Source organism: Ostrinia nubilalis, chromosome 7 (assembly GCF_963855985.1).
Source record: "Ostrinia nubilalis chromosome 7, ilOstNubi1.1, whole genome shotgun sequence".
Taxonomy (NCBI): Eukaryota; Metazoa; Arthropoda; class Insecta; order Lepidoptera; family Crambidae; genus Ostrinia; species Ostrinia nubilalis.
This window is the reverse complement of record NC_087094.1, coordinates 7,109,304-7,134,879: the sequence shown is the minus strand read 5'-3', so window position 1 is coordinate 7,134,879 and position 25,576 is coordinate 7,109,304. Positions and strand designations below refer to the sequence as shown.

The 25,576-nt window shown below is 35.5% G+C and overlaps 6 protein-coding genes across 13 annotated transcripts in view; 3 read left to right on the top strand and 3 right to left on the bottom strand.

Moving 5' to 3' along the window:
* Positions 1–16,835, bottom strand: part of LOC135073166 (glutamine-dependent NAD(+) synthetase) — a 32,437-nt gene extending 15,602 nt beyond the window's left edge. For 3 of the 7 annotated variants that reach the window (XM_063967224.1, XM_063967225.1, XM_063967218.1), the window contains exons 1-5: positions 16,681–16,835; positions 3,084–3,239; positions 2,753–3,008; positions 2,407–2,552; positions 1,702–1,951 (exon numbers count right to left, since the gene is read on the bottom strand). In XM_063967224.1, the coding sequence (XP_063823294.1) occupies positions 1,702–1,951; positions 2,407–2,552; positions 2,753–3,008; positions 3,084–3,229 (798 nt within the window). In that variant the 5' untranslated portion in view covers positions 3,230–3,239; positions 16,681–16,835. The other 4 variants (XM_063967220.1, XM_063967222.1, XM_063967221.1 and 1 more) reach the window with 4 other exon arrangements.
* Positions 8,832–16,463, top strand: LOC135073155 (cytosolic carboxypeptidase 2). Its single transcript, XM_063967202.1, has 18 exons — positions 8,832–8,985; positions 10,375–10,827; positions 11,027–11,202; positions 11,276–11,428; positions 11,736–11,980; positions 12,049–12,195; positions 12,265–12,523; positions 12,608–12,772; positions 12,844–12,959; positions 13,027–13,186; positions 13,268–13,587; positions 13,662–13,785; positions 13,868–13,945; positions 14,113–14,292; positions 14,370–14,518; positions 14,929–15,105; positions 15,242–15,412; positions 15,657–16,463. Exons 2-18 carry the CDS (start codon positions 10,593–10,595, stop codon positions 15,964–15,966), a joined length of 3,165 nt encoding a protein of 1,054 aa, XP_063823272.1. The 5' UTR covers positions 8,832–8,985; positions 10,375–10,592; the 3' UTR covers positions 15,967–16,463.
* A 197-nt stretch (positions 16,836–17,032) lies between the features above and the next one.
* On the bottom strand, positions 17,033–19,394 carry LOC135073576 (uncharacterized). Of its 2 annotated transcripts, XM_063967744.1 has the most exons (7): positions 19,298–19,394; positions 19,115–19,204; positions 18,936–19,036; positions 18,665–18,776; positions 17,814–17,900; positions 17,638–17,736; positions 17,033–17,410 (listed from the first exon to the last, which is right to left on the bottom strand). In XM_063967744.1, exons 1-7 carry the CDS (start codon positions 19,337–19,339, stop codon positions 17,099–17,101), a joined length of 843 nt encoding a protein of 280 aa, XP_063823814.1. In that variant the 5' UTR covers positions 19,340–19,394; the 3' UTR covers positions 17,033–17,098. The 2 variants fall into 2 exon arrangements, with proteins under 2 accessions (XP_063823814.1, XP_063823815.1); XM_063967745.1 differs by lacking the exon at positions 19,115–19,204.
* A 381-nt stretch (positions 19,395–19,775) lies between these two features.
* LOC135073154 (vacuolar ATPase assembly integral membrane protein VMA21 homolog) lies at positions 19,776–20,262 on the top strand. Its single transcript, XM_063967201.1, has 2 exons — positions 19,776–19,936; positions 20,014–20,262. The coding sequence occupies exons 1-2, from the start codon at positions 19,913–19,915 to the stop codon at positions 20,260–20,262; spliced, it is 273 nt and encodes a 90-aa protein (XP_063823271.1). The 5' UTR covers positions 19,776–19,912.
* Positions 20,263–20,294: 32 nt separating this feature from the next.
* On the top strand, positions 20,295–22,712 carry LOC135073153 (piRNA biogenesis protein EXD1-like). Its single transcript, XM_063967200.1, has 3 exons — positions 20,295–20,879; positions 20,956–21,072; positions 21,310–22,712. Exons 1-3 carry the CDS (start codon positions 20,295–20,297, stop codon positions 21,550–21,552), a joined length of 945 nt encoding a protein of 314 aa, XP_063823270.1. The 3' UTR covers positions 21,553–22,712.
* A 362-nt stretch (positions 22,713–23,074) lies between these two features.
* On the bottom strand, positions 23,075–25,337 carry LOC135073152 (vacuolar protein-sorting-associated protein 36). Its single transcript, XM_063967199.1, has 7 exons — positions 25,182–25,337; positions 24,904–25,099; positions 24,469–24,830; positions 24,210–24,374; positions 23,942–24,042; positions 23,554–23,668; positions 23,075–23,304 (listed from the first exon to the last, which is right to left on the bottom strand). The coding sequence occupies exons 1-7, from the start codon at positions 25,275–25,277 to the stop codon at positions 23,131–23,133; spliced, it is 1,209 nt and encodes a 402-aa protein (XP_063823269.1). The 5' UTR covers positions 25,278–25,337; the 3' UTR covers positions 23,075–23,130.
* Positions 25,338–25,576: the final 239 nt, after the last annotated feature.

Sequence of the window (25,576 nt, the reverse complement as noted above, 5' to 3'; positions counted from 1 at the left end):
CGCGCCTTTACTACCTCCTCTGCCTGCACTTGTAGGTACTTGGTAACAGGGATAATAAGGATATGAAGTTTCGGTTATGGATACGGTTACGGATATTAGAATAATATTATACCGGTTTCGGTTACGGTCACGGATATGAAATCATTTCAGATTATCCGAAAGTCTCGGATAATTTCGGTTACGGAATTATTAGAATTTCAAAAATGTAGGTATAATACAAATAGCAAGATGCTGCGTAAGCGTGACCCACATAGCTACTTTATGTACCAACTAAGACGACACCTATGTATGATAAAGGTAAAACAGGCTGGCATATTAGATGGTGCCAGCGAATGCCAGACAAGTTGGTAACAAATATTAAGATTTAAGGTACAATTCCAAGACGGGCCGCAGACCGCAAACTGCAACCGCAAACTGCAAAACTATGAAATCGGCAGCGCGGCATTGCAGCTGCGGCGTGTATACTGCAAATTTCATAGAGTTTTGCAGTTTGGCCTTTATCCGAAACTATCCGTAACTTTTGAATCAGTTTCGGTTACGGTTATGAACATTTTTTTATTTCGGATATCCGATAGTTTCGGTTACGGTTACGGATATCCATAACATCCCTGCTTGGTAAGATGGCCCTCTCCGTCCCGCTCATACCTTTTAAAATGGCTTCTCCACCTCACTTAAGCCAGAAACTTAAATTTTGGGCACATTAGAATAATATTTTTAACCAAGGTAGATAAAGTTAAAAACGGGATTATTTCCAATAAACAAAAATTGTCGACAATTACACCAAGATTTTACAAAGTGTTATACCATTTTGGAATCCTTACTAAATGCGCCAAATTATGACGTCACTTGCCACACTCGCGTAGTACAATTTTTTTTCAGTACAGTCAATTTAAACTAGGCAAAATTTTAATTTTGATATTTTTTTTTGGGAATAATGTATTTTTTTCATCCAAGTTGGAGCAGCTGCTTTTGTAATTTTGATAACAATTTAGAGAAGCATTATTCAGGGTTACATAACAAAAAAAAAATTTGGAAAAAGTGAAGATTTGTGGCAACACGAGTAAAAGGACCGTCACCTGGAGTAGAATTTTTTGATTTTTTTTAAATGCCTATTATTTTTAAAATATGCCACATAGATTTTTTTTTATATTTTTCTGATAACCAGCACAACTTGCCTCAACACCCAGTTTCGGCTTGACGTTACATTACGGGACACCCTGTATATATAAAAATGTTTCCGTTGTCACGACATAACATGAAAACGGCTTGACCGATTTGGCTGATTTTTTTTTTTGTAGTTTTCTAATACTCTGTACAAGGTTTTTACGGAAAAAAATATAAAGAAAATCTCTACGCTAAGGCGGTACGAAGTACGCCGGGTCAGCTAGTTAAGAATAAAATAGAACTTGAAGGTAACAAAGATTTTTGTTATTCTGGGAAACGAAGCAAACACCTTTAAGTCGAGAAAGGCTTACGATCTCTCTTTATCTATGGAATACGATGCGTTAGGAAAGTGAATACTGTTCCATAATCTGTTTACATTCAAGAGAATAAATCTAATATAACTAATAAAATTGTTCTGCGAAGAACACCCCCAAGTTATCTAGAACCCAACTCCACCTTTAAAACAGTATTTTAATAATGATAATAATTTAACAAAATGTTTCTTTATTAATGAGATCTAAATGACAAAAAACTTACAACATCGTGCAGTGCAAACTGCAATCCCCTGCTAACAACCTCTCCATTCACGGCGACACAGGAACACCCGTTGAAGTAAATCCTCTGTCCGTCGCAGCCTCTAAGATTGCTGAACAAGTAGGCACCACCGCTCTTGAATGTGGCACTTTTGACCAGGTCTACGGTGACGTATGCTTTGCGCAGTTCCATGTAGCTGCCGGAACCGTTGGCTATGATCTCTACGCCGTCAAGGCTTAGGGGGATATGACGACTGGAAAGAATAAGGTCGAAATTAAGGAATGAATTGTGTAGCTTAACTGTACTTTCTAACACTACTGTACAGTAACCTTTACATCTACTACAGGGTGGAAACGATGAGTGATCTCACTCGGTTATTTCGTAACTATACACGATATTGAAAAACTGGTTACTGATCCTGAAAGTACCTCACGAGCTCTATCAAATAATAGGTTACAGAACCAACTGGATCTATCCGAAAATTGAATGTTTTCAGCTTCTTGAAATTTAGTGATTTGCTCAGTTGAGCCAAATACTATAAGGGTTTTCGATACCTGATAGATCACAGTACTCGATAACAGGTCGATAAAAAAAGCTTTCTTTCTGTTTGGTGTATGACCTCTTGTTCCTAATTCAACAAATACCGACACAAACGAAGCATCAGTCTACTGGAATACCATTTGATGGGAAATGAAGACATAAGAGCACCTTTGAGGGTTCCACAGTTCTTCGCAAATTTCGTATCCTATGCACGTGTCTTTAGTCGCGATCACCGCATCTCCGATGGGCACCGTAGTCTGATTGGTGATTGCTGTTATCATTCTAGGCAAGTAGTAATCTTCTATTTGCCTTTCCTGAAAAAGAAATATTATTACAGTCTTCTACAAATCTAATCAAAATGCTTGAAATTATAATTATATGGTACGACCAAAAAAGAAAGAAAGTTTGGATAAGCCAAAGATTTTCAAGGCTCTTTTAATAACATAAATTGCCTTGCTATAATATGAAAAAAGCGCATTCTGTTCTATGATGTCTTGAAAATTAATTCACTTACTTTGGTCCAACATGAAAACCATCTGGACTCTCTGTAGTTACCATCCTCGCAAAGCATCATCTTTGGTCTGATTAACAAAATTTGTTTGTTGAGGAATGCTACGCGACAATTGTAAGTCACATTTCTGTGTTGAACTGGCATGCCAACATCTATCAGCATATCCTTGCAGGTTGGCGACTTTAGTAATTCTGCTAAAACCTGCCAGCTATGGAGGTATGTATCTGGCTCGTGGAAATGATCTTCGCAACTGTACCCACTGGAAAATAATAAAAGATGACGTCAAGAACATGATTTCGAACGATAACTACAAAAGCTAATGGATGTTACTTACCATACTTCCAATTCAGGACCTGTGCGATATAACGCGTTCAGTTCTTTAGCCTCTTGCACGGACTGCAGTATTCTATTCAAGTTTCCTTCAAAATCTAACGCCCATTGATTGAGTGTGCACACAGCTACTGTTACTTTCCGACCCATCTTGGGGAATCTTAAACGAAAATCGTATCTGTCAGTTAACAAGTTTTACTACACCACAAATCAAAAGTCATTGACTTATGAATATTGATAACAACTTACAATTTGTACGGAAGACTACCTATCGTGCTAGAACCCAATACGAGCTTGTATTTCCGATTCTAGACATGAATGACATTGAACACAGCAAAACTACTTCAGAACTTCGCGATACTTTTGTTAACACTTGTTAGGCAAGTCCCGCTTACTTTTACAAATGAGTAAGTAGGTATAACATTTTTACAAAATTATCACATACCTACTTAGGTATTATTCTTATATCTAATATTCTTATCATTTATTGGAAAGTCTTGTTAAACCTGATACAAAATGAAGCAAAATATTGAGATGCAAAAACAACAAAAGATCAGTATACCTAGCCTATTCGTATTGAATAAGCATTAGACGGCCTCAGTATAGAACACCTTCACCATGCTGGATCTCATCTTCCTAGGGTTCTGTCATTGCTGTACACCTTCTGTATTAGGCACTCGTACCTACCCTCTGCACTAATGAAGACTATTGTGGTCCCTATAGTCAAAAACAAGACAGGGGACATGTCGGACAAAGGCAACTATAGGCCTATTTCGCTGGCCACCATACTGGCAAAGGTCCTTGACGGTGTGCTTGAGCGACGACTTAGTCACCATCTTAAGCTTAATGATGCTCAGTTTGGGTTCAGACCCGGTTTGTCAACTGAGAGTGCTGTGTTTTCGCTTAAGCATACAGTCAGGTACTATACCCAGAGAAGGACGCCTGTGTATGCTGCTTTCCTGGATCTCTCTAAAGCATTTGACCTGGTTAATTATAAGTTATTGTGGTCGAAACTATCTGACATAGCATTGCCACCTGAACTAATTACTACTTTTCAGTACTGGTATGGTAATCAGATTAACCAGGTCAGATGGTCTGGAGAGCTGTCTGATGAGTACACCCTTGAATGTGGGGTGAGACAGGGAGGGCTAACATCTCCTGCGCTTTTTAGCCTTTATGTGAACGACCTCATCGTTGAGCTCAGCGACACCAGGGTCGGCTGCTCAGTTGACGGTCTTATGATCAACAGCATTAGTTACGCAGACGACATGGTGTTGCTGTGCCCAACGGCAAATGGTCTGTGCAAATTACTGTCGGTGTGTGAAGAATATGCTTCTAAGCATGGACTTCTTTATAATGTCAAAAAAAGTCAATTCATGGTTTTTCGATCAGGTAATAAGAAATCAATTCCAATACCTCCAGTGAAACTTCTCAATGTAGAACTGGAGAGAGTAACTCAATTCAAATACCTTGGACACATTGTCACTGAAAACCTATCGGATGACTGTGACATTGAACGAGAGAGGAGAGCGTTGGCGGTCCGATGCAACATGCTCGCCCGCAGGTTTGCCAGGTGCACAAGAGATGTCAAAATTACCCTCTTTAAGGCATTCTGTCAAACATTTTACACCTGCAGTCTGTGGTGTGACTTCACGCAAAAGACCTATAACGCTCTCAGGGTTCAGTACAACAATGCCTTCAGGATGCTGATGGGGCTACCAAGGTTCTGCAGTGCTTCGACTATGTTCGCGGAAGCGCGTGTGGATGACTTCTACGCTATCATCCGTAAACGAACAGCGTCGATGCTTGCGAGGATACGGGAGAGCGCCAACAGCATCCTGTCGGTTATCAAAGATAGGCCATCGTGTCCCATCTTTAAGCACTGGATTAATATTCACATGCATGGATCCAGAAACCGGTTTTTTGACTGATTTATGTTACTACTAACCTAGAAGCGTCGATGCTTGCGAGGATACGGGAGAGCGCCAACAGCATCCTGTCGGTTATCAAAGATAGGCCATCGTGTCCCATCTTTAAGCACTGGATTAATATTCACATGCATGGATCCAGAAACCGGTTTTTTGACTGATTTATGTTACTACTAACCTAGATTTTAAGTATAATATTGTTACTAACACAATGTATGAATCATAATGGTCTGATAATAAACGTATTATTATTATTTATTATTAGAGCCATAAGTCCTAGAAGTACGCCTATTTACAAAATATACAATACAGCAACACCATCTATTACAACGCTATCTTTGGGAAACTCATAAAACTTTCCCTACCCGAAAATGATTTTGCTGTAATCAATTTCAAATTTTCTTATCTACGACCTTAATCGATCACCTCATAGAATGCAAAAAGCAATTTGGCAATCTACTATGCCTGATTTTTAGGCAGACATTTTTTAACAAAGCTGGTTTAAGAGAAAAAAAGCTTTCAATAGAGTTCATCGACAGAATAAGTATTTCCACAAAAAGCATTTTTTATTGTTCTACCAAGAACTAATCTATGGTAAAATAGGGCAATAGCAGTTAAAACGATAATTCGACGTAAATAATCTGGCACAGCATACGAAATGGGATTCATTGATGAGTGACACAAGACAATAAGGCGTACAGTCTGCTAGGAAATCGATCCGCACCAGCCCGTGCCACGGGACGGCCAATCACCTCGCTACCCTTACATTTTAGACATTTACGCATAGTAAGACTCAAAATTTGATGTGCTAATTCACAAAGACAAGACTCAGCCATAATATATTTGCCTACAACATCGACCCATTCCATTTCCAACAAATTATAACCAAACAAGAGTTAACGAACATTACTAACATAGTAAGCAATCTAAAATCTTAACAATTAAAATTCCAAATCACGTAAACGAGAGCAACGCGTAAACCGCGCCGTGCTCTCGCTGAAAATGTAGATCTTCGAAGCGCACCCATTTGGAGGCGCAACTAATGAAGCGCACCTAAACTATTCCTCCAAGCGCACCTAAACTATTCCTCCAAGCGCACCTATAATATTATGTTGCCCTGGTACTTTTTATTCATCTTACAACGTACTTCGTAAACATAGGTGTGCTTGGAGGAATAGTTTAGATGCGCTTCATTAGTTGCGCCCCAAAATGGGTGCGCTTCGAGGAATACCTCTAGTCTAGATCCTGACTATACAGGACTAACTCTGAGAAAAACTTGACTATCCCCAGGTAACTTTCCAAAACGAAAGTGTGCTCTACATTTTGACTTTTCGATTTAAGGTAAGGTCGAATCTTTAAGATGATTAAGATGATTTGCTTAACAATTCATCTTAAATTGCTCACTTGATTCGACTGATTTGGCATTACATCAACTGGGATTGTATTAAATCGCGTGACAAAAATACGCTATAAAATAAAAAGGAAAAGCCCATTAAAAGGGTTTAACTCGACCTCGGTTTTGATAAAGGATAAAGTTAGCTAACTATTATCTAAGCTGAACATCTTTTATCAGATTTTCTATATTTTCATCATGACGCAGTTAAAAAAAAATACCTACGACATAATTTTAAAGTTGTAAAAGTGATAAATTGTAGGGAATATTGTTTGGCGATATTAGATACATAATAAATAATAATGCAGCAAAAATGCTAGGTAGTTTATAGAGATTGCTAAGACTTGTTCTATTTTTGTTGGGGTCACAGTAAAAGTTGACCTTATACATTTTATTTTTTTAAAACTACATGAAAGGCTTTAAAAACAACTACAGTTAAGATTTATAGACGAGATAACGTCAAAAACATGTAAGCAAATACTTGAAGCTATAAGAAAATACAGCAATTTAGCGATATAAAGATAAAATTGTAAGTGACAAGTAGCACGAAAAGCAAATAAGTTTATCTAGAAAGTGTACTAAAGAAACACAAAACATAGAAACACATAATATGCAACATGACATGAATCGTATCGTAGATGGAATATAACTAGTTATTTATATTTCAAAACACTCATTACATTCAAAATCTTACCTTTGATCCAGCAAATGTGTTAAACTTTAATACGTAATAGGTATCGATTTTACAAAACATGTTACCAAGGGAACATGAAACACAACAGTGGACTCTATTTCTAATGCCATAAGGACATGGAATCAATGAATATCTAAAACAAATGGTACTAATGAATTTGCATTTTAATGTTTTTTTCACCATCTTAAAGTGTAACTTTTATGATATAACGTTCAATGCATTGCACATAGTGTTAAAATGACTAGATCTGCAACTCTATTTTTTCGTAAGTAAGCTTTTTTGAACATTAACATTGTATAATATGGTATTTTTTATCGATGCCAAAGGTTAAAAAAAATATAATTACGTTTTTCCCGAAAAAAATCAAGGCATATTGCAAATTATCATATCATTACTATCAGCTGCAATGTGCGTTTAAAAATAGATTTAGTATCGCGACGCAGCCCGCACGCAAAAACACGCATGCGGATACTTCGTGAAATTAGCTACATGACAATGATTAATGTTACGATAGCATAAAAAGCACCAATATTGAACAACACGGCAAATAAAATAATATAAGAGATAAAATATAACATTAAAATTCCCAATGGTGTCCGATTTAAAATCAACTTATGGACTTAGGTTTGTATAAAATTATGGAGTGAAATTACACAGAAAAGGAATAACTGCACCACATTTTTGATGCACCTACCTATGAAACTAAAAAAAAAAAAAAAGATAATTGCCAAAACAATTGCTGTTAGGTCTAAATCGCTTAATATAATAGTAAACGAAGAAAAAAGAGAGCATTCATAGCTGGATGGAAATTGCATACTACTTAGTTGGAGAAAGTTCAAGTTATCTTACTTATATTTTTGCTATTTTGATATTATTTAGTTGTTACACAACACTGTTGTACATGTTATCTGAGATTTTACTTCATATTTATAGTCCTAGTTCCTCAAACCTATTAACATGAAAAAGCTCATTCGGTTTATCGTAAGATCTGGCGCTTCGCAAGTCTATGGCTAAAAGTTTTACGGTCGCGGCGAGGCCGCAGCGAAGTTTCCACATAAACGCTTCAACTTTCCTACGCTAGATGAAAGTGCAGTCACCTTTCAGGCTTTCTAGGGAACGTAGGTCTAGCCAGCTCACTGGAAAATGTTTTCGACTGACTCAGATTTCCCTTCGGAGAAACATAGACGCAATCTAAATATGTGGTGCTAGCAATTATCTTCGCTGTAACTGCTGTGAGTCACATTACAACCATGGCGAATATTTCCATCAAAATGCCTGGTATTCTTGTCTAGGCCTCCACCAAAGAACAATGGTATTTGCTGATACTTAAACAGACTCAAAGAAATAGAAAATCTTGATAAATACTAATAACTAATACTTGGATAAATTACATTGTGTTTTGAAAATAATAATGACGCTTCTACTAACGGAACATATAGAAATTGAAGATTTAGAGGTCCAAGAAAAAGTGGTTCAAATTGATGAAGACGGTGATGTCAAAGGTATGTAAATATAAATATTTCAATGACAAGTTCAAAGTTATTCGATCAGAAAAAAACTGTTAGATTAAACATCCCCAACAATTTGTAATTATAAGTCTCCAAAAACTAAAGACCTTTTTAATCTTGATTATTGGTCTGACCACCTATAAACCAATATTTGATTATTGAACTTAAGCAATATTATTATAATAGTTTTCTGATATAATAATTTCTCAGCCGAATAAATCTAATGTGTAAATTTTCGGGTTCGTGGAACTCCATAGCGTGACTATCAAAACAACAAATAACTTCCATAAACCATCTTCGCCAATCTATCCATTTTATGTCTCCAAACATTTCCCTAATAATTCGCATAAGTCATGGTTTGACGTCACCAATCACCTGATAAGGTTTTATTCTCAGATCATAGAAAGAGAATAGATATGAAGTCGCGCGTAACTACAACGAGAACCAGTGTCCCCACATTTCCCCCACCACAGCTCCCACACACACATTCAACTGTGTAAAAACAAAGCGACTGAGAGTCTACGACAACATGTGCAACCGGCTTAAAAGTGCTGTGATTGGCCAGAAGGCGTGCCTTATGGCCAATCAATGGCCGCGTGACGTGACGCACACTTTGAAAAAAGCAATTAGAGAGAAGAAAGATAAAATGGAGTCGATAAGATATCGATACTTTAAATCCTGGGGGCAAGGCTCGAAATTGGTTTAAAAAATGCTTGTATGAAAACCTTTTTATTATTATACGTTATTATTATGTTCTTTAACGATTTTTTTGCATAAAGGAGTCAGTTCCATTTTGTATGAAAGAAAAACTCAGAATCAATTATTGGGACTAAATGAAGTTACCTTATATTAATTTACCCCAACCAAAGCTCAATGTCTTTATCGATGGAGTATAGAAGTTATAGACTGACAAAGTTTGTATGAAAAGTCATGGGTTAAGTAGGTACTTGCGATTTTTACCAGTATTTACAATATTGGTAATATATTATTATTTACTTTAATAATAATAACAGGATCACTGTAATTATTATTAACTACTATCGCACATTAACTTTTTAATTATGGCGAAATTCGTACCGCCTATGTTTATCAAAAATAATGCCTATATTAGGCTTTCAACTAGCTCTTATAGTAATTACATAGTTGACAGTTACTAATCCCTTCTACTATTGTTATTGTTTTTGTAAAAACTTAAAAATCGCAAGCAACTCATGATTTTTTCATTCAAAATTAGAAAATAGAAAATAATAATTTACTTCTATTTATCGATAATAGGAAACCGTATTACAACACGAGCCCTGCACTATGTTACGACCGGCACATGCGGCCGTACTGTGTATTTTCACGCGTCTGTGGATATCGGAAGAAATAAAATACATTGCGCAGTAGTTACGCATGACATAAAGTGGTTGCTAACTAAATCGTCAATGTACAACGTGTTTGAATTTTTATCACCACTAATTTCGATATCGCAGTAAATGTCACGGCACTGAATTCGTTCGTAAAAATGTTTAGTTTTTTTTATTTATAAGCAAAATACCAATGGATTTGCAATACTTACATGTGGTAAATGACTTCATTGTTCCTGTAGTTCTTCGTTTCACTTATGTTATTGCACGTTACGACGCATTATCCAACAATATCGGAGAACATTTCCTCAGTACGACTGAATCGCGACTAACCTGGCGTCGCGGGCGATGTTCGTTTCTGGGCATATCGCGGAGACACGCGCCACGCCCCCGTTTCACATCTATTCCCTTCTATGATCTGAGGTTTTATTCGATCGCACGAATTCGTGTTCCAATAGCCAAAAGTACGAGCCCTTCAGTCAGTTTATTTCGGAACGTGGCGCGGCCAGGTTACCGCCTGCAGTAGATAATAACTCGACGAGCGATATAAACCGTACTGTAGCCATGGTGACACGAAGACTAGCGTCACAGCCGATAAGCAAAATAGTGTAGCGTTTAGGCTGTGAGAGAAACAGTTGCGGATGTTACTTCTAGATCCAAACCCTAAGATGTTATGGTGGAAACAGCTCGAATGCATCCAAGACAACGTCATGATGATCCAACGAGAGGAAGAACGTAGACGACAGTACATAAATAACACAACAGTCACTTTCACGTTGCCCACCAGAGATCCTGTGTTACAAGATAATTTTCTAATAGCTAATTTAGAACAAGTGAAATCGTTACAAGCTTCATTATTTCCTATCTATACCAAAGGTAAAATTCACAAATGAGTTTTTGTAATAGCAGAATGCCATATTCTTTATGTTACACTTAGAAATCGAAAGATGAACTCCGCAATCAGTTAGGGGAATGTGGCAAAGGTAGTTTTATTAGTTTTGCACTATCACGGCATGTGCAATCATGTGTGTTGTGTTATTTCCCAATAAAATTTTAACTAGATTTATTGCTACAGGGACGTTTATTTCGAACTTTCTGCAAAATAACATCAAGACCAACCAGTTAGAAATCAATACAGATATAAGAACATTTCGTACGACAGCAAAGTTAAAAGAGCCCCGTGATTTGTTTGCATTACCCAAAGAACTCGACTGCCCCCAACAAGCACCAAGATGGCCTTCCGAGTGTCAAGTGAGTAACCACTACTATTTACTACGCCACTACAAATTGCATTCGAAAAAAGTTTAATTAGATTTTTTTATAGGTGGTGGAAGAAAGGATACAGCACATAAGCTGGAATCCAGCTTCTCCAGAGCCATACTACATCCAGACTGGAAAGGAACTTAGGCCTCAACCAGTGGGCGAGGAAGCTGGCACAGTAATATTTCAATACTACCCAATGAGTGCTGTCAACTACGTAAGTTTTTTGCATCTTACTCCACTTAAGTTTCGCGTTCGTTTACTACGATTTGCCATGGATCAATACAAGCATTATAAAATTTACATATGTGCTACTTAGTGAACTTGTTCAATGTCAGGGATGTCGTGGCGGCATCACGTAATCTTACATGCATATTTTATTAAACAGGGTTTGTACTTTGATATTAACACATAAAAGCCAATATGCTGGCACTTCGAGGTTGTGCGAGACAAGCAAACAGAAATAAAGTTAGAAACTTACAATTTTGGGACTCTATTTTTATTGGGCATAAATGTGTTTTTAGTTCAGCCGGTCAACTGTCGGGGGTTCAAGATTATTTCTATCAGCGTGTGCCAGCGCAAGTCCCACCGCTGGAAGCGAGGACGAATTGCGCTTCGAATCCCGATTCGAAAGCGGAAACCTAGCCAAAGCAATACGGATAACATCAGCCTATTATGAACTACATCTAAGAACGGACTTGTATACAAATAGGCATATGCAATGGTTTTACTTTCGAGTTACTAACACGAAAAAACAAATGATGTATAGGTATGTATTGAATAATACCATTAGGAAACGCCACCTGATGTTTAATTCAATTAATGTTACATTTACAGGTTTTCAATTGTAAATTTGTCAAAGGCGGAAAGCTTATACAATGAAGGAATGCGACCTCTGCTATATTCGACCAAGGACGCTCAATTACATTCAATTGGATGGAGAAGATGTGGTGATAACATCGCATATTACAAAAACGATTCAACGTAAGTCATGCAACATTACGTGCAATAATTGTGATTAAATAAATTCACAAAACTTTTATGTATTTCCAGGTCTGAAGAAGAGGAACAATTTCCAAGCTATACCTTGACATTCAATATAGAATTTCCTCATACGGACGATGCTGTTTACATCGCGCACTGCTACCCTTACACGTACTCAGATTTGCAAGAATACCTATCGAGACTTCAGGCGCATCCCGTCAAATCAACGTATTCTAAGCTTAGACTTCTTTGTCGAACGCTAGCCGGTAATAATGTTTACTACCTAACTATTACTGCTCCGCCAAATCCCAATGAATTAGAACAAAAGGTAAGCTAGTATTTTTAAGAAGATCTTTCTCTAGTTATTGAATTAGTTGTCAACCTGAATAAATAAACTTTGCAACATTTGCAGAAAAAGAAAGCTGTCATAATAACAGCAAGGGTGCACCCTGGAGAGACGCCTTCCTCCTGGATGATGAAAGGCTTCATGGACTATTTGACAGGAGATTCTAATCAAGCACGAGAATTGCGGGAAAAGTTTATATTCAAACTGGTGCCAATGTTGAACCCGGATGGTGTAAGTGGTCAGCGAGATATTGTTCACACACAAAATCATACTAGCGCTAAAATTGTTGTCTATTGTTAAAGGTTATTGTTGGAAACAACCGTTGTTCGTTGACAGGAAAAGACCTGAATAGACAATATCGCACTGTAATAAGGGAAACATATCCTCCTGTATGGCACACTAAAGTTATGATTCGAAGGTTAGTGTCCAGTAATGATATTATTACAATGAAATTCAATAAGCTTCCGAACTTTATTTTTAATCAGATTGCAGGAAGAATGTGGAGTTGCTATGTACATAGATTTACACGCACATTCGCGAAAACATAATGTGTTCATTTATGGTTGCGAAAGCAGAAGAAATTCTGATAAACGTTTACAGGAACAAGTGTTTCCTCTGATGCTACATAAAAATGCAGCTGACAAGGTATTTTTACATGTTTTCTCCCAAAAAAGGAAGCATTTCTCATCGAGGATTATCATGTATGTAGAAGATTTTACTTTTCAGTTCTCTTTTGAAAACTGCAAATTCCGAATACAACGGAGCAAAGAAGGCACAGGACGGGTAGTCGTTTGGATGCTGGGAGTTGCCAATAGTTACACCATGGAAGCATCTTTTGGAGGATCAGAGTTGGGCAGTAGAATGTCGACACACTTCTCCGTGCAAGACTATGAGAGCTTGGGCAAAACATTTTGTGAAACTCTGTTAGATTTCTATGACGAAGATCCTGGCAAAGAGAGGCTCCGAACGAAAATTGTGACTAGACTCCTGAAGGAAGGATCCAATGCTGATGAGCCCACAAATATTGATTTATCAGATTATTCAAGGTCGGTAAATGGACCAAATAAACTGAGTATTTTTTTCTTTACAGATGATTTATCTGTGCCATTCATTATTACAGTGACGAAGGAGATACATCAAGTAGTAGTTCAGAAGCTGGAGCCACTAGAGAGCCAGTGGACGTTGCTCAGCCAGCACCACCGCCTTCACCATTATTTCCCGATATTAATAGAAATATTGCAGGGGTAAATATGAACCAAAATATTACTTTTAACCAATTTTCTTATATTAAACAGTTAACGAAGACGAATTACGTTTTACTTTCAGACACCAAGAAGACCTCGTCCAAGACTAGAAAAAATCAAAAGAATAGAAAAGAGAAATCCGAAAAGAGAAACATTACAGGTATTATGTACATTTTACATTGTAGTACTTTGTTAAATAGGGAAGTGATCGCTATTGGAAACGATTACGAAATTAAATCTGTAACGAATTTTGTTGTACCTACCTATTACTTTGCCTGTACTTATATTCAACGAGATTCTATTCTAAGTATATTCGTTTGTTCATAGGTTTCAAGGGCTACAATAGACTTGACTTCAGATGCAATGACTGATGGATCATCCGATGGAGAATCAGAAGAGAACCTGAGCCCAATTAGAAGAGTACATAAATTACTGCATTCTACAGAAAAACCCAAACCAAGGAGAAAAAAGAAAATGCCACCTGAATTGAAAATAATACCTGCACCGGTAAATATTTTCTACATTAATTTACTATAACATAAATGATACTGAATCAAAACTTATAGAAAAACTTTTGGTTTCAGACAAGCGACGAACCGTATCATTCAGATCGTGAAAAGAAAATCCCAAAAAGTTCAAGACCTCGAAGCGTATCCATGTTTAACGAAACGACCGAGAAACCCAAACTAAATCCTGCATCTTGGCATCGTTTTAGATGCCTTCCTCCGCCAAAGTAAATAATAGTATCTCCACATATATTTTTCACATATTCTTTTCATACAACGTGTCCCAAAATTCAAAGATAAGCCGGCGCTGTAGGGTTACATGGTCATGACAACTTTAGGAAAAATAAAAATAAAATGTATCTTAATTTTTTTTAAATTACACAATACCTAAATTATGAATCTTCGAAAATTGGCACCCTTTATGATATTTTCTTCAAATATTTATTCTTTTGTTTGTATCGGCAACATAAGTGCTGCTGTCCACACACTACTCTTAAAAGCCCCAGAATTTTTGCAGTTTTTACACAAAAAAATTTTTTTCTTATTTGTCCTAAAGTTGTCATGACCATGTCCACCTTACGGCGCCGGCTTATCTTAGAAATTTGGGACACGATGTATATTTTCATTAACATTTTAGGCATTTATCAGACATTAAAAGCAGAAACACTCAACCATCAGAATTGCAAGTAAAACTAAATTCATTAAAACGGAATATATGGACTGGACTGCAGACGGAAGAGAAAGGGCCCTTATCATGGGGCATTTCTAGTTTTGCAATGAATTCTTATTTCACTGATAGTGAATCTTTGCTCAGGTGAGATATAGCAGTACTACATTTTGTCCTGGCTAGTTCAGAAGCCGTAAATACATAGTTCATTCATACAAAATCTAAAAAATGTAGTAGGTACCAATCTGTCACCATTTTCTAATAAAAATTAAAATAATTTTAGGTCCTGTTCCAAAAAATTAGAAGAACTAGAAGGTGAAAAGAAAAAAAGCAAAGAAGAGAAGAAAAAGAAGAAATCTAAGACCAAGAAGATACCATTAAAAGTGCCAAATACTGTTGAAGATATTTTAGAGCCCTTAAGTAAATTGCCAAAGACATTGAAAAAGAAAGGAAAGTGAGTAAAATATTAATTTTAGGACTAACTAATCAATAATTGTACTTATTTAAAATCTTATTAGCAATTATTTTTTATTTAAACTGTTAACATGCTGGTAAAGGAATACTAATTAGACACTATTATGCCCACTTCAAATACCTAAATAACTATATTTTCATTACACATAGTAAAAACATTCCAATATTTTAGCATAATATCAATAAAATATGTGTTAATAAAACAATAATAAATTCTTTCACAGATTAAAACATTCAAAATCAGAAAATTCTCAATACATGCATAATCCAAGCTTTACTGACATACCAAAAAATACAAATGTACAGAAAACCAGTCCTACAGATACAAGACAATCCAAAAGCCGCTTCAGAAAAAGTGCATTTGTAACAACAGCGATACAAACGAAGAAAAGTACAAAAACAAACCGCCAGGTGATATCGGACAACACAGACTCAGATGACTCAGTACAATCAATAAAAAAAGCAAAAAAGAAAACTAAGAGCACAAAACCAAAGCTACACAAAGCTGCCTCTGAAAGTAAATTTAAGACGTAATGTGTAAATGCCAACATAAAATATGTTTTAAAACTTTTACTGATAACCCCAGAAGAGACTCGCCTTACTCAAAAATAGATGTTCTTATTACTGTGCACAGTCTTTCCAGTATATTGTATAATGATAATGAGACAATTTATGTATATAAATAGTTATCTATGTATACTTATAGACCTAAGTATAGTGATGTATAATGTGCAAAATTTTGTTAATGGGTTGCAGTACATTGCAATACATATCAAAAATTAACTGTGTTAAATACATGATCGTCCAGATAACTACATATTATTTAAAAACATGAATATAATAAAGTTTAAACTGAATGCAACAACACACATGCAACAAAGCTTTGTTACAACATTTGTAGACTTTCCAATAAAATGATTTTAATCATAAGTGTGTTTATATTGTTTTATAACCTTACTGTAACAGAAAAACATTCATAGCTTGATGTTTTCGATCATTTAAATTACCAGTAGATGCTGTAGTCCGTACTTTTATTAGGAATGATTAAATTGATACTTACAGTTTATTAACTATAAACAAAGCCTTTCGCTCGGTTACAAAAAACACAAAAACGTGTTACATAATCAGAAAACATGTATTATGTACTTACTGGGTAAATAAATGCTTAATTTAACCCCAATCACCTAAGTAATCTAAAAATCTTAAAACAAACAATACAAAGAAAAGATTATTATACCAATAACTTACTGGATTGATACGCCACAGTTTCTCTAGTGATGTTATAAATTATTGAACCAGTTCTATAAACTTTTTCAAGAATTATTACAAATACAAATAAAAGCAAAACTTCTTCAGTTTCACAAAGTTCATTGACACATTGATCTGTCAAAAAAACGTTTGACAACGACAAGTGACAATTTTGACATTTTGTTTCTTTTTGTCTTTTGTAAAAGTAACAGACTATCACATAAAAGCATGAGCTCACTTTATCTAGCATTAGCTCACTTAAGTTATTTTTATTTGTTTCTAGTCAAATAATATGTAATACAAACTACAACTTAGCAAATTGAAACAAAATTACACTTATAATCAAAGAAAATTGTAATTAAATGAAAATTATATCGTTTCTATTTTTATTTAATGAACTATAAAAATAAACTAGTAACTAACACGAATTAGTAAGCCAGCTAGATTGCGTCAAATTCGTAGAACTGGAACAAAATGCATTCAACACTGGTGTAGTCGCGGAGAAAGCAAGAATTCTGAGTTCACCGCTTTGTGAAAACTGCAGCGCGTTGCTAATTCTGGATCCAGATGTTGATGAACCAGGTATTTGGGGATCTCCTGTGATTGGATTGAAGCTGCTGCAGCGGGTTTTTGCCAATACACATGATGTTACGTTTGTATAAAACCGAACATTGTCAGCATCTACCGTTATATTAACACCAGTTCGAGCTTCTCTGGTGCATTGTGTGATCTGCGTAACAAGATATAATTACAAACACATGAAAAGTACTATAGTACCAACCATTATTAATTTAAGAGTATAAAGTTAGTTTTCTAGTAAAAACAATCTTTGAACAAAATAAAATAGGCCTTAGCTCCAGATTTTTGGGTATGGAGTTCGTGCTTTGCTTTTCGACAGTGTCGAAGAGTGCCACTCCGTGCCTGCTTGTAAAGTTACTTTAACTAAGTTTTACATACCAAGTTAATGGAATTAGTTCTTCTTAAGCAACGAACGAAATCACAATAGCCCATATAGCAACCAGAGGGCTGTACATTAAGAGCTGACGTTGACAAAGCCTGAAAAATAATTCCGGTTATTACCTATTAATCTAATGAAAAAGAAAACATAAATGAAACCTAGATGTAAATCTTACCGCCAATGAAGTTGCACAAGCAGCATATGAAGTGTTAACAAAATATTGTGAAGCACAAGCACTCAGAGCAGTTAATTCTTGCGGTCCCTGACAAAACATAGCTTATTATTATTATAAACAAATTACCTGAAGTAAATTCATTAATATGAAGAAGTTTAAAATAAATAGCATGAAAACTTATTCCGGGTCTTCTATACCTACTTATAATAAATCTGTAGAGAGGTCAATTCTGTACATGAAAATATATATATTTTCAAAATAACTATCAGGGGTTGATTAGTGATCGATACTGATGCCAAAAATGCAATCAGTAAAATTTTTGTCTGTCTGTCTGTCTGTCTGTATGTTCCTTATAGAAACAAAAACTACTTGACGGATTTTAACGAAACTTGGTACAATTATTCTTCATACTCCTGGGCAGGCTATAGTATACTCAGGAATTCCCACGGGAACGGGAATTAGCGGGAAAATTCTTTTGTATGAAAAATCTAAACCGCTTAAGTTAAACGCTTGAAATTTGGCATGCAGGTACCTTAGTTAACTTAAAGCTTAGTAACAACAGGATATTGCAAAATTCCCACGGGAACGGGAGATAGCGGGAAAAAACATTTGTATGAAAAAATCTAAACCGCGTAAGATAGATGAAGGGGGTAAAACGGGATCCACGCGTACGAAGTCGCGGGCGGCCGCTAGTCCTAAATAAATTAATAAATCGCGCATAGGCTTAACTTCTAAAATTACGTCATAACTGTGAGAATTTGGTATGAGTAACTTGGACTAGCATACAACTTTTTTTAAATGAGCTAATAAACCTCATAATAGAGGACAGATCGAAATAGGTAGGTACTTACCTCCGACATTGCTGTTACTCGACTAAAACACGTGATACAAGCATCTCTTAAAGTAACATTAGTGGGTTGAGCTGTACTGCATACAAGATTGAGTAAATTTTGAAGCTGAGCTCTGTTAACCAAAACAAAATAAAGTTAATACGCAACCCCTTAGGGAGAATAAAATTATTGAGAACGTCATTCATCATTCTATCTTAAATTAAAGGCAGTAACTAGACCCTATTAATCAAATCCGATTATATCATTCACCAAAATAATAATTGAGCCATACCCATTTGAAGGACAAAGTGCAGCAAGCTTCTGAGTTTTCCACTGTAATAATTTATTCTTTACATCCGTCAAATCAAAAATTCCATTTGTAGCTACGCCAATCTATAACAAGACACTGCATTAATCTTTAAATGAAAAAAGCCTTAAGAATCTGATTCAAAGCAGAAAAATGTAGCTAACCTCGCTAAGGTTTAAGAAATTGTGATTCTTCCATTGTAATATAGTTTTTTGAACTTCGTTTAAATCAACAAGAGTGCCTTTTGTCTCGATCTGTAGAACGATAGAAACTGCATGCAAACGAGTTTATACGAAATGATGAACTATTTAGATAGATTTTAGTATAATTATATCCGATAAACTTACACAAGCCATAACAGCAGCAATTGAAAATAAATAAATTTTCATTATAATAAAATTAGTATGAAAAATAAACTTTCTTAAACAACAACCATATTCTGCAACGTTTGGTTGCGTACTAAAAGTAAAATATATGAGAAAGGAATAATAATACATCCATGCAATCATTTAAAAATACAATACAGTTAACCCAGTTATATAAATACAATGTTGAATTTGTTTGACACATTTGCGGTGAAAATTACCGATCATCAAGTCCATTATCAATGCGTGACCAAAATTTAACACTTCCGTTTATGCATAATAGGTAACAACCATGAAAGAAGTTGTGTAATTTTAGTTTAATATTTTAGTATTCTGCTAGATTTTTTGAAGCAAAACAAAGTTAAACTTTTTGCCGCGTAAAAAAAGAACCGAACCGGAAGCATCAGTGCATAGACACGAATATCTTTTACCGATTTTTACACTAGTGTGTAGACTCCTTAAAATTATTGACAGAAAAAATGGCGACGACCTGACGTTCAAATAATTTAGAAATTGTCTCATGTGATTGATTGGTTTTATGAGGTTGGGTGATAACGATCGTTGTTTTATTTTATTTATTTAATTTTACCCTTTCTTATGATGATTGAAGGTCGAGCAAATGTGAGTATTTAATTGATAAACAATATTCTATTTGTCCACTTTTTTAAGTACCTATACTTAACCTATTTGTTTTGCAGGAACTACCCGATTTCCAAGTTTTTCGAACAGTTATCAAATACTGTTTGGTGATCATAATAGTACCCGTCCTGGCGTTCTTCTCCGTGAAGGTGGTTCTTTTCGATGGACTATTACGACTAGAACCAGTTACTAGCAGTGTGTATTCCGCAGTTATAGCGGTTATCGTTCTGCATGTCACGTTAGGGTTGTACATTTATAAGGCGTACAGTGAAACTGATAAACCGTCTAAACCTGTGAAGAAAGATTAATTAAATTACACTTTATTGTATAAGGCATTACCATGGATAACTTATACATGAAAGGTGAACTGTTACAAGTTCACACGAAGAATTCCGAAGTTATTGAAGGCAGGTTTTACAGCATGAACAGTGACAAATCCAAAATTTCTCTCTACAACATAAAAGAAGATGAAGGGATCAAATGTGAAGGGGTGTGTCATTACTACAACTCAGAAATCAGAGACATAGTCAAACTGAAGGAAGATGATCAGCCAAAACATCTGAAAATCTCACAGAAAGAATGCGAAGATATAATAAAGGTTGCAAAGAAGTATATTTACATAAACCAAGTCGACAATAGTTTCCATGAGGCTATGGATGACTTGCTGTCATACGATTATATTGGACTCAGCACTGACGGTGCAAACATGGGACGCAAATGCAAAATGCCTTTTGTGGTGTTGTCAACTCCACAACAAATCTACATATTTGACACACAAGTGATGCAGTATCACGCGTTTGATGCCGGATTAAAAAAATTGCTTGAAGGCAAGAGTCCTAAAAAGATTGTTCATGATTGCAGAAAGATATCAGATAGTTTGTATCATAAGCACAATGTGAAACTGAATTCTGTATTTGACACTCAGGTAATGTTTATTTCAGTGTTAATACAGTAATTTCATTAGTTAGAACACCTTTTTTAAATCAATATTATTGTTCCAGGTGGGAGACTTGATTATATCAAAAAATAAGAATGGCTGCTTGCCAAATACAGTGAAATCATTATCAGAATGTTTGACTACTTACCTTGGTCTCCAGCCTAGTATCATTGAAGAGAAGGTAAATAATTATTTAGTGCCATGTTTATGTGGAAGTAAATAAAATATAATTCACATTTCACTTTTTTATGAATAAGAAAAGTCCTATTTTTAATTTACTTTCTATGATTTTTCTTTTGACTACAATGTTTCTAATTGGATTAATGTTTAACTTGATATCTTCAATTTTCTTCTAGTGGATGATTATCTGACCTTTTAGGCCTAATATCTTTTACTAAAATATTACGTTTTTTTTCAGCTTGACATAGTGCAATGCACTGAGCGGCCACTCTCTGTGAAGATCAAGGAAACTCTTGCAAAGAATATATCATATTTGCATCGTCTCTCTGAAATGATTAATGATGAAATGGCTCTCCCATTCATCAGAGGGGTTGAATGCTTCGTAGAAAACCTACGTTCCTCTGACGATTTTAAAGCATGGGAGCTTTGTGGAAAACATAATCAAGTACCAAAAGATTTCAAAAGCGCTATTGAATATTAATTTATTTTGTGTAAGACATTCCGTGGAATAAAATGTAATGTAGAATTAGTTTTATTTTCATTTTGCTCCTTTTTTTCTACCGCTTTTTCAAAGTAGTAACTTCAGTAGATTTAAACTGTTTGATGCAAGTAAATTGTGTGATTCAAGCTTGTAGTTTTAAGAATGCTATACATTGCAAGCTCTTGTGGCAATTACTGGAGGCTCTGGATCATCTACGCAATGGGAAGGACTACTTAGTGGCAAAATGGAAACATTGTTAATGCACAAGTTTGTCCACACAATGGCTCTTGATGACTTTGAATCTTGTGAGATTTATTTGTAACAATTCAAAGATAATATGAATTAAAGGTAACAATCATCACTTTGTTGTCAGTAGTAGTCTTGGACTTGTGCAGATTACGCGTTGCTCATTGTGTAGAGGAACTATTTCAAGGAAGAAGAGCGTAATAAAGTCACGTGACCCTTATACTTACAATCGGGCGCCCTTTTAGCCCTTCCACATTGCACAATTTTTCTTTTTTCACTAATAAGTTTAAACATTTCTAGTATCTAATGTGCTTGACATTGTGTGTAAGATAAGGTAAGATAAGATAATCAATTGTCCAAATATAATCCATTAAAAATTAACTTTTGGATAGGATAATGTTTGTTACATAATCATCACATAATTTTGACGAAGGATCATACATATTTAGATAAGAGATATTTAACATGGGCGAGGTAGCGATGTAAGATGTTGGCATAATGTTATTCATAAAATAATCAACACAAAACTTAAAATGTACTTATTATGCTTGTGTTATATCTGTGATCAGCCAGTGCAAATATTATGTATTTTTGTATAAGTTTGATAAAATTCGTAACAGTATTATAATATGAAACAAAGCTTTGTATTAGAGAAGTAGGGTTTATTGCAAAAAATAATCAATTGATACATTTCATACCTTTCTACTTAATGTAATTTTTAAGGAACCCATTATAGTAATTTAGTAAGGCATGTTGGTACAATGTAACCAAAATAAAAGATGGATATATTTTTGTGAGATGGTTTACAAATGGTATGAAGATTTTTAACTTTTCACATAAATATAACAATAGCTGAAAGCTTTTGTGAAGTTAGGACGCCTTGCTATTCATAATAAATCACATTCTGCGCTTAACTTGTTCTATTATTTGTATTACTTCCATTATTATTATTCTCATGTTCTTTTCGGCGGTTTGATAGGTGATTGAACTACCGAACTTTTTATTTTACGGAAGACGCGAATTCAGTCCCGGAAATGGCGGGACCATTATAGAATAGAATTTTAGTCTGGAAGTTGCACAGATTGCTAGAAAGTTCATAAAACAAACTTTGTTAGTTTGACACTAGATGGCGCTGTATGAGTTCAAAGAAAAATCAATAAATAAGATTTTCTCTGCCAGTTAACCTTCGGGCTGAACAGAAAAAACGTTTAGCGATGCTTTAAAAATCAAAATAATAAATCCATACATAATTTAAACAGTAATATAACAACCATCATGAATTTTCAGTATTTTTATTAGAAACTATTTAACATGGTTATATAAATATGAATATTAAGAAGCCTGTTTCAAAAACAAATTGGGATAGAAAGCTAATCCCTCAATGGATTCATCACGACACGCTAGCCCTAAGCGTTCTGTGATGAGCAGGTGCTCGCGTGCAAGGAGGACGGATACGTTTGCGATCTGCGACAGCTTCACTGGAGTGAGGTAATTATTGTCTTCCAGCTGAAACAACAGGAAAGTTTTGTAATGAGAACAATAGGAAAATAATATGTGCGAAATATTACCATAGCAGTGTAGTTCCTTTCCATGAGGTCAAACGAGTTAAGTACACTAAAAGTCAATAGTCAACCTTTTGGTTGACCTCTGATTCACTTCGAGGTTCTCAAGGCAAGCACAATATTTTCTGTTATGATGAAATTCATGGCTTGTAACAAAAAATTTTTTTATGAACGAAGGGAACAACAATTTTACCATTTCACTTGTAGTTTTGGCTACTTCCTCATCTCTGTGACCGTTTAGCTGAATCACGCAGGCGCCGCTAGGAAACTTGCGAAGTGACATCGGGGCTCCGATCGTTTGTAATAATCTAAAATCAAAGGTAACTTTTATTTGATACTATTGACAGGTTATAAAAAAAATCTCTGAACAAAAAAGTTATGATTACATTAGCGTATGGACTAGGGTTCTATTTCAGGGGGGCCTGGCCCCTGATATGCCTCATTAGACGATTAGTATCATAGCTCATGAGTTAGTACTATCAACTATCATCTTCAAATCAGTAGTTCGACATCTTGGGGGGGCTGTGGGAGGGGCACCAGACCAATCATATACTTATGCGCACGAATGAAGACCAACTTACTTGCAAGCATTCAATAAATCCTCGGGGGAGATAAGCTCTAGGCCTCTGGCTCTGTTCACTCTGCACCATACATCAGCTAATGACATAATTCCTCCACATTCCTGTATATTATAAAAAAAATAAGGTTTTCTAATCCAAGCTATTCCAAAAATTCATTCACTCCTCTTTCCTTTTTTTATTCATATTTTATTTTATTCGGATTGAAGGTTACAAAGAAATTAGAAAAAGGGTGCATGGACTGAGCATTGTGTCAGTTAAATTGTCTTACCATCAACACAGCAACCATCATATCAGAAATCTGCTGTGAAAGACCCATGTAGTAGTCAGAGTCCGACCTAAAAGTGTCTCTAGTCACTGGATCATCAATACCCAGACTCATCAGGTAAGATTTGAACCTCACTGTGTCATCTTCAGAGATATCACCTTGCTTTTCCTGAAATTATCAATCATACATTTCATTTAGGAAATTCTTATGGTGTAAGAATTTAAAAATACATAAAAATAATTAAAGTCAGTTCTCTTCTTACCCTGATTTTAGTAGATATATTTTTGGATATGACAACCATGTCTTTAGCTTTTTCCATAAGCTTAGTTAAGTCCTTAAAAGCCACACTTATACTTTGGTCAGTGGCTCTGTGCTGTTCTTCAATGCTTCTCTCAATACCAACAATTCCAGACCGAATTTTAGAGTTCACTGGAGTCACAGATGGTCTAGGAGTTGAACTGGGACTTGAGGAGCTCATCGGAGATGATATGGGAGTTGGTCTCTCCCAGGCTTTTGAAGCTATGGCATCTTGTAAGGCTTTGTAGAATGCAGGATCAATGCCATCCTTGAATGACAGCTTGATGAAGTGGTATGTGCTTACTACAGCTGGACCAGGTCTTTTACCTAAACAATGAAAGGGGGGATTTACTTTCATTCCACACAAATTAATATTATAATTATGTAACAATTTATTTACCTGGAAGTGCTGGGGATAGATTCAGTATTATCCGTTTTGGGCCGCCAAGACCAAATACACCTCCACTTTCTTCTTCAATGAAGAAAACATAGTACAAATGAAGGGATAAACATACAAGTCCTTTTGGTATATCACCTGGCTTTCCCCACAGTATTCTATGAGTTGTTAGTACCACTTCCCCATCAATAAACTGTGTCTGTAACAATAAGGTCCTCAAATTGGTCATACATCATACATTGATCCAAATTATTCACATAAAGTAGATAAATTATTGGTACCTTGTCGTCACCATCGTATATTTTCACGTTTTTATCACGCTTAAGATAGTTTTCACCCTCGAAAAGGCGAGCTTCCATATACTCAAATCTATCCATGATTGAAAATAATATTTTTACCAAGTAATTATTTATCTAAACTTTTATTTCAATTTGTTTACACATGTCAGAAATTACCAGAAATATAAAAAAATGTAACCTTTTTGAATAAAAAGTAACCTTCATACGGGGGGGGGGGGGGGGGGGGGTGCGTAAGGTTGTTCATGGATGGAAAATGAATACAATTTTATTGATCAGCGATCGTTTACCTATTCTATGAAGACCGAAAAGTGACCGGTCGTATAAAAATGTTTCATGGATTTGCGCTAAAACTATTTTTTTTTAACAAATAATAAATT

Coding starts and splice junctions, on each gene's coding strand:
- LOC135073155 (XM_063967202.1), top strand. CDS start 10,593: ATGTTACTTCTAGATCCAAACCCTAAGATGTTATGGTGGAAACAGCTC. Junction 14,293..14,369: donor TGAAAATAATACCTGCACCG/GTAAATATTTTC, acceptor TTTTGGTTTCAG/ACAAGCGACGAACCGTATCA. Junction 15,106..15,241: donor GATAGTGAATCTTTGCTCAG/GTGAGATATAGC, acceptor AAATAATTTTAG/GTCCTGTTCCAAAAAATTAG.
- LOC135073576 (XM_063967744.1), bottom strand. CDS start 19,339: ATGAAAATTTATTTATTTTCAATTGCTGCTGTTATGGCTTGT. Junction 19,205..19,297: donor TTGCTGCTGTTATGGCTTGT/GTAAGTTTATCG, acceptor ATCGTTCTACAG/ATCGAGACAAAAGGCACTCT. Junction 18,777..18,935: donor GCACTTTGTCCTTCAAATGG/GTATGGCTCAAT, acceptor TTTGGTTAACAG/AGCTCAGCTTCAAAATTTAC.
- LOC135073154 (XM_063967201.1), top strand. CDS start 19,913: ATGATGATTGAAGGTCGAGCAAAT. Junction 19,937..20,013: donor TGATTGAAGGTCGAGCAAAT/GTGAGTATTTAA, acceptor TTTGTTTTGCAG/GAACTACCCGATTTCCAAGT.
- LOC135073153 (XM_063967200.1), top strand. CDS start 20,295: ATGGATAACTTATACATGAAAGGTGAACTGTTACAAGTTCACACGAAG. Junction 20,880..20,955: donor ATTCTGTATTTGACACTCAG/GTAATGTTTATT, acceptor TTATTGTTCCAG/GTGGGAGACTTGATTATATC. Junction 21,073..21,309: donor CTAGTATCATTGAAGAGAAG/GTAAATAATTAT, acceptor GTTTTTTTTCAG/CTTGACATAGTGCAATGCAC.
- LOC135073152 (XM_063967199.1), bottom strand. CDS start 25,277: ATGGATAGATTTGAGTATATGGAAGCTCGCCTTTTCGAGGGTGAAAAC. Junction 24,831..24,903: donor TCTATCCCCAGCACTTCCAG/GTAAATAAATTG, acceptor TTCATTGTTTAG/GTAAAAGACCTGGTCCAGCT. Junction 24,375..24,468: donor ATATATCTACTAAAATCAGG/GTAAGAAGAGAA, acceptor TGATAATTTCAG/GAAAAGCAAGGTGATATCTC.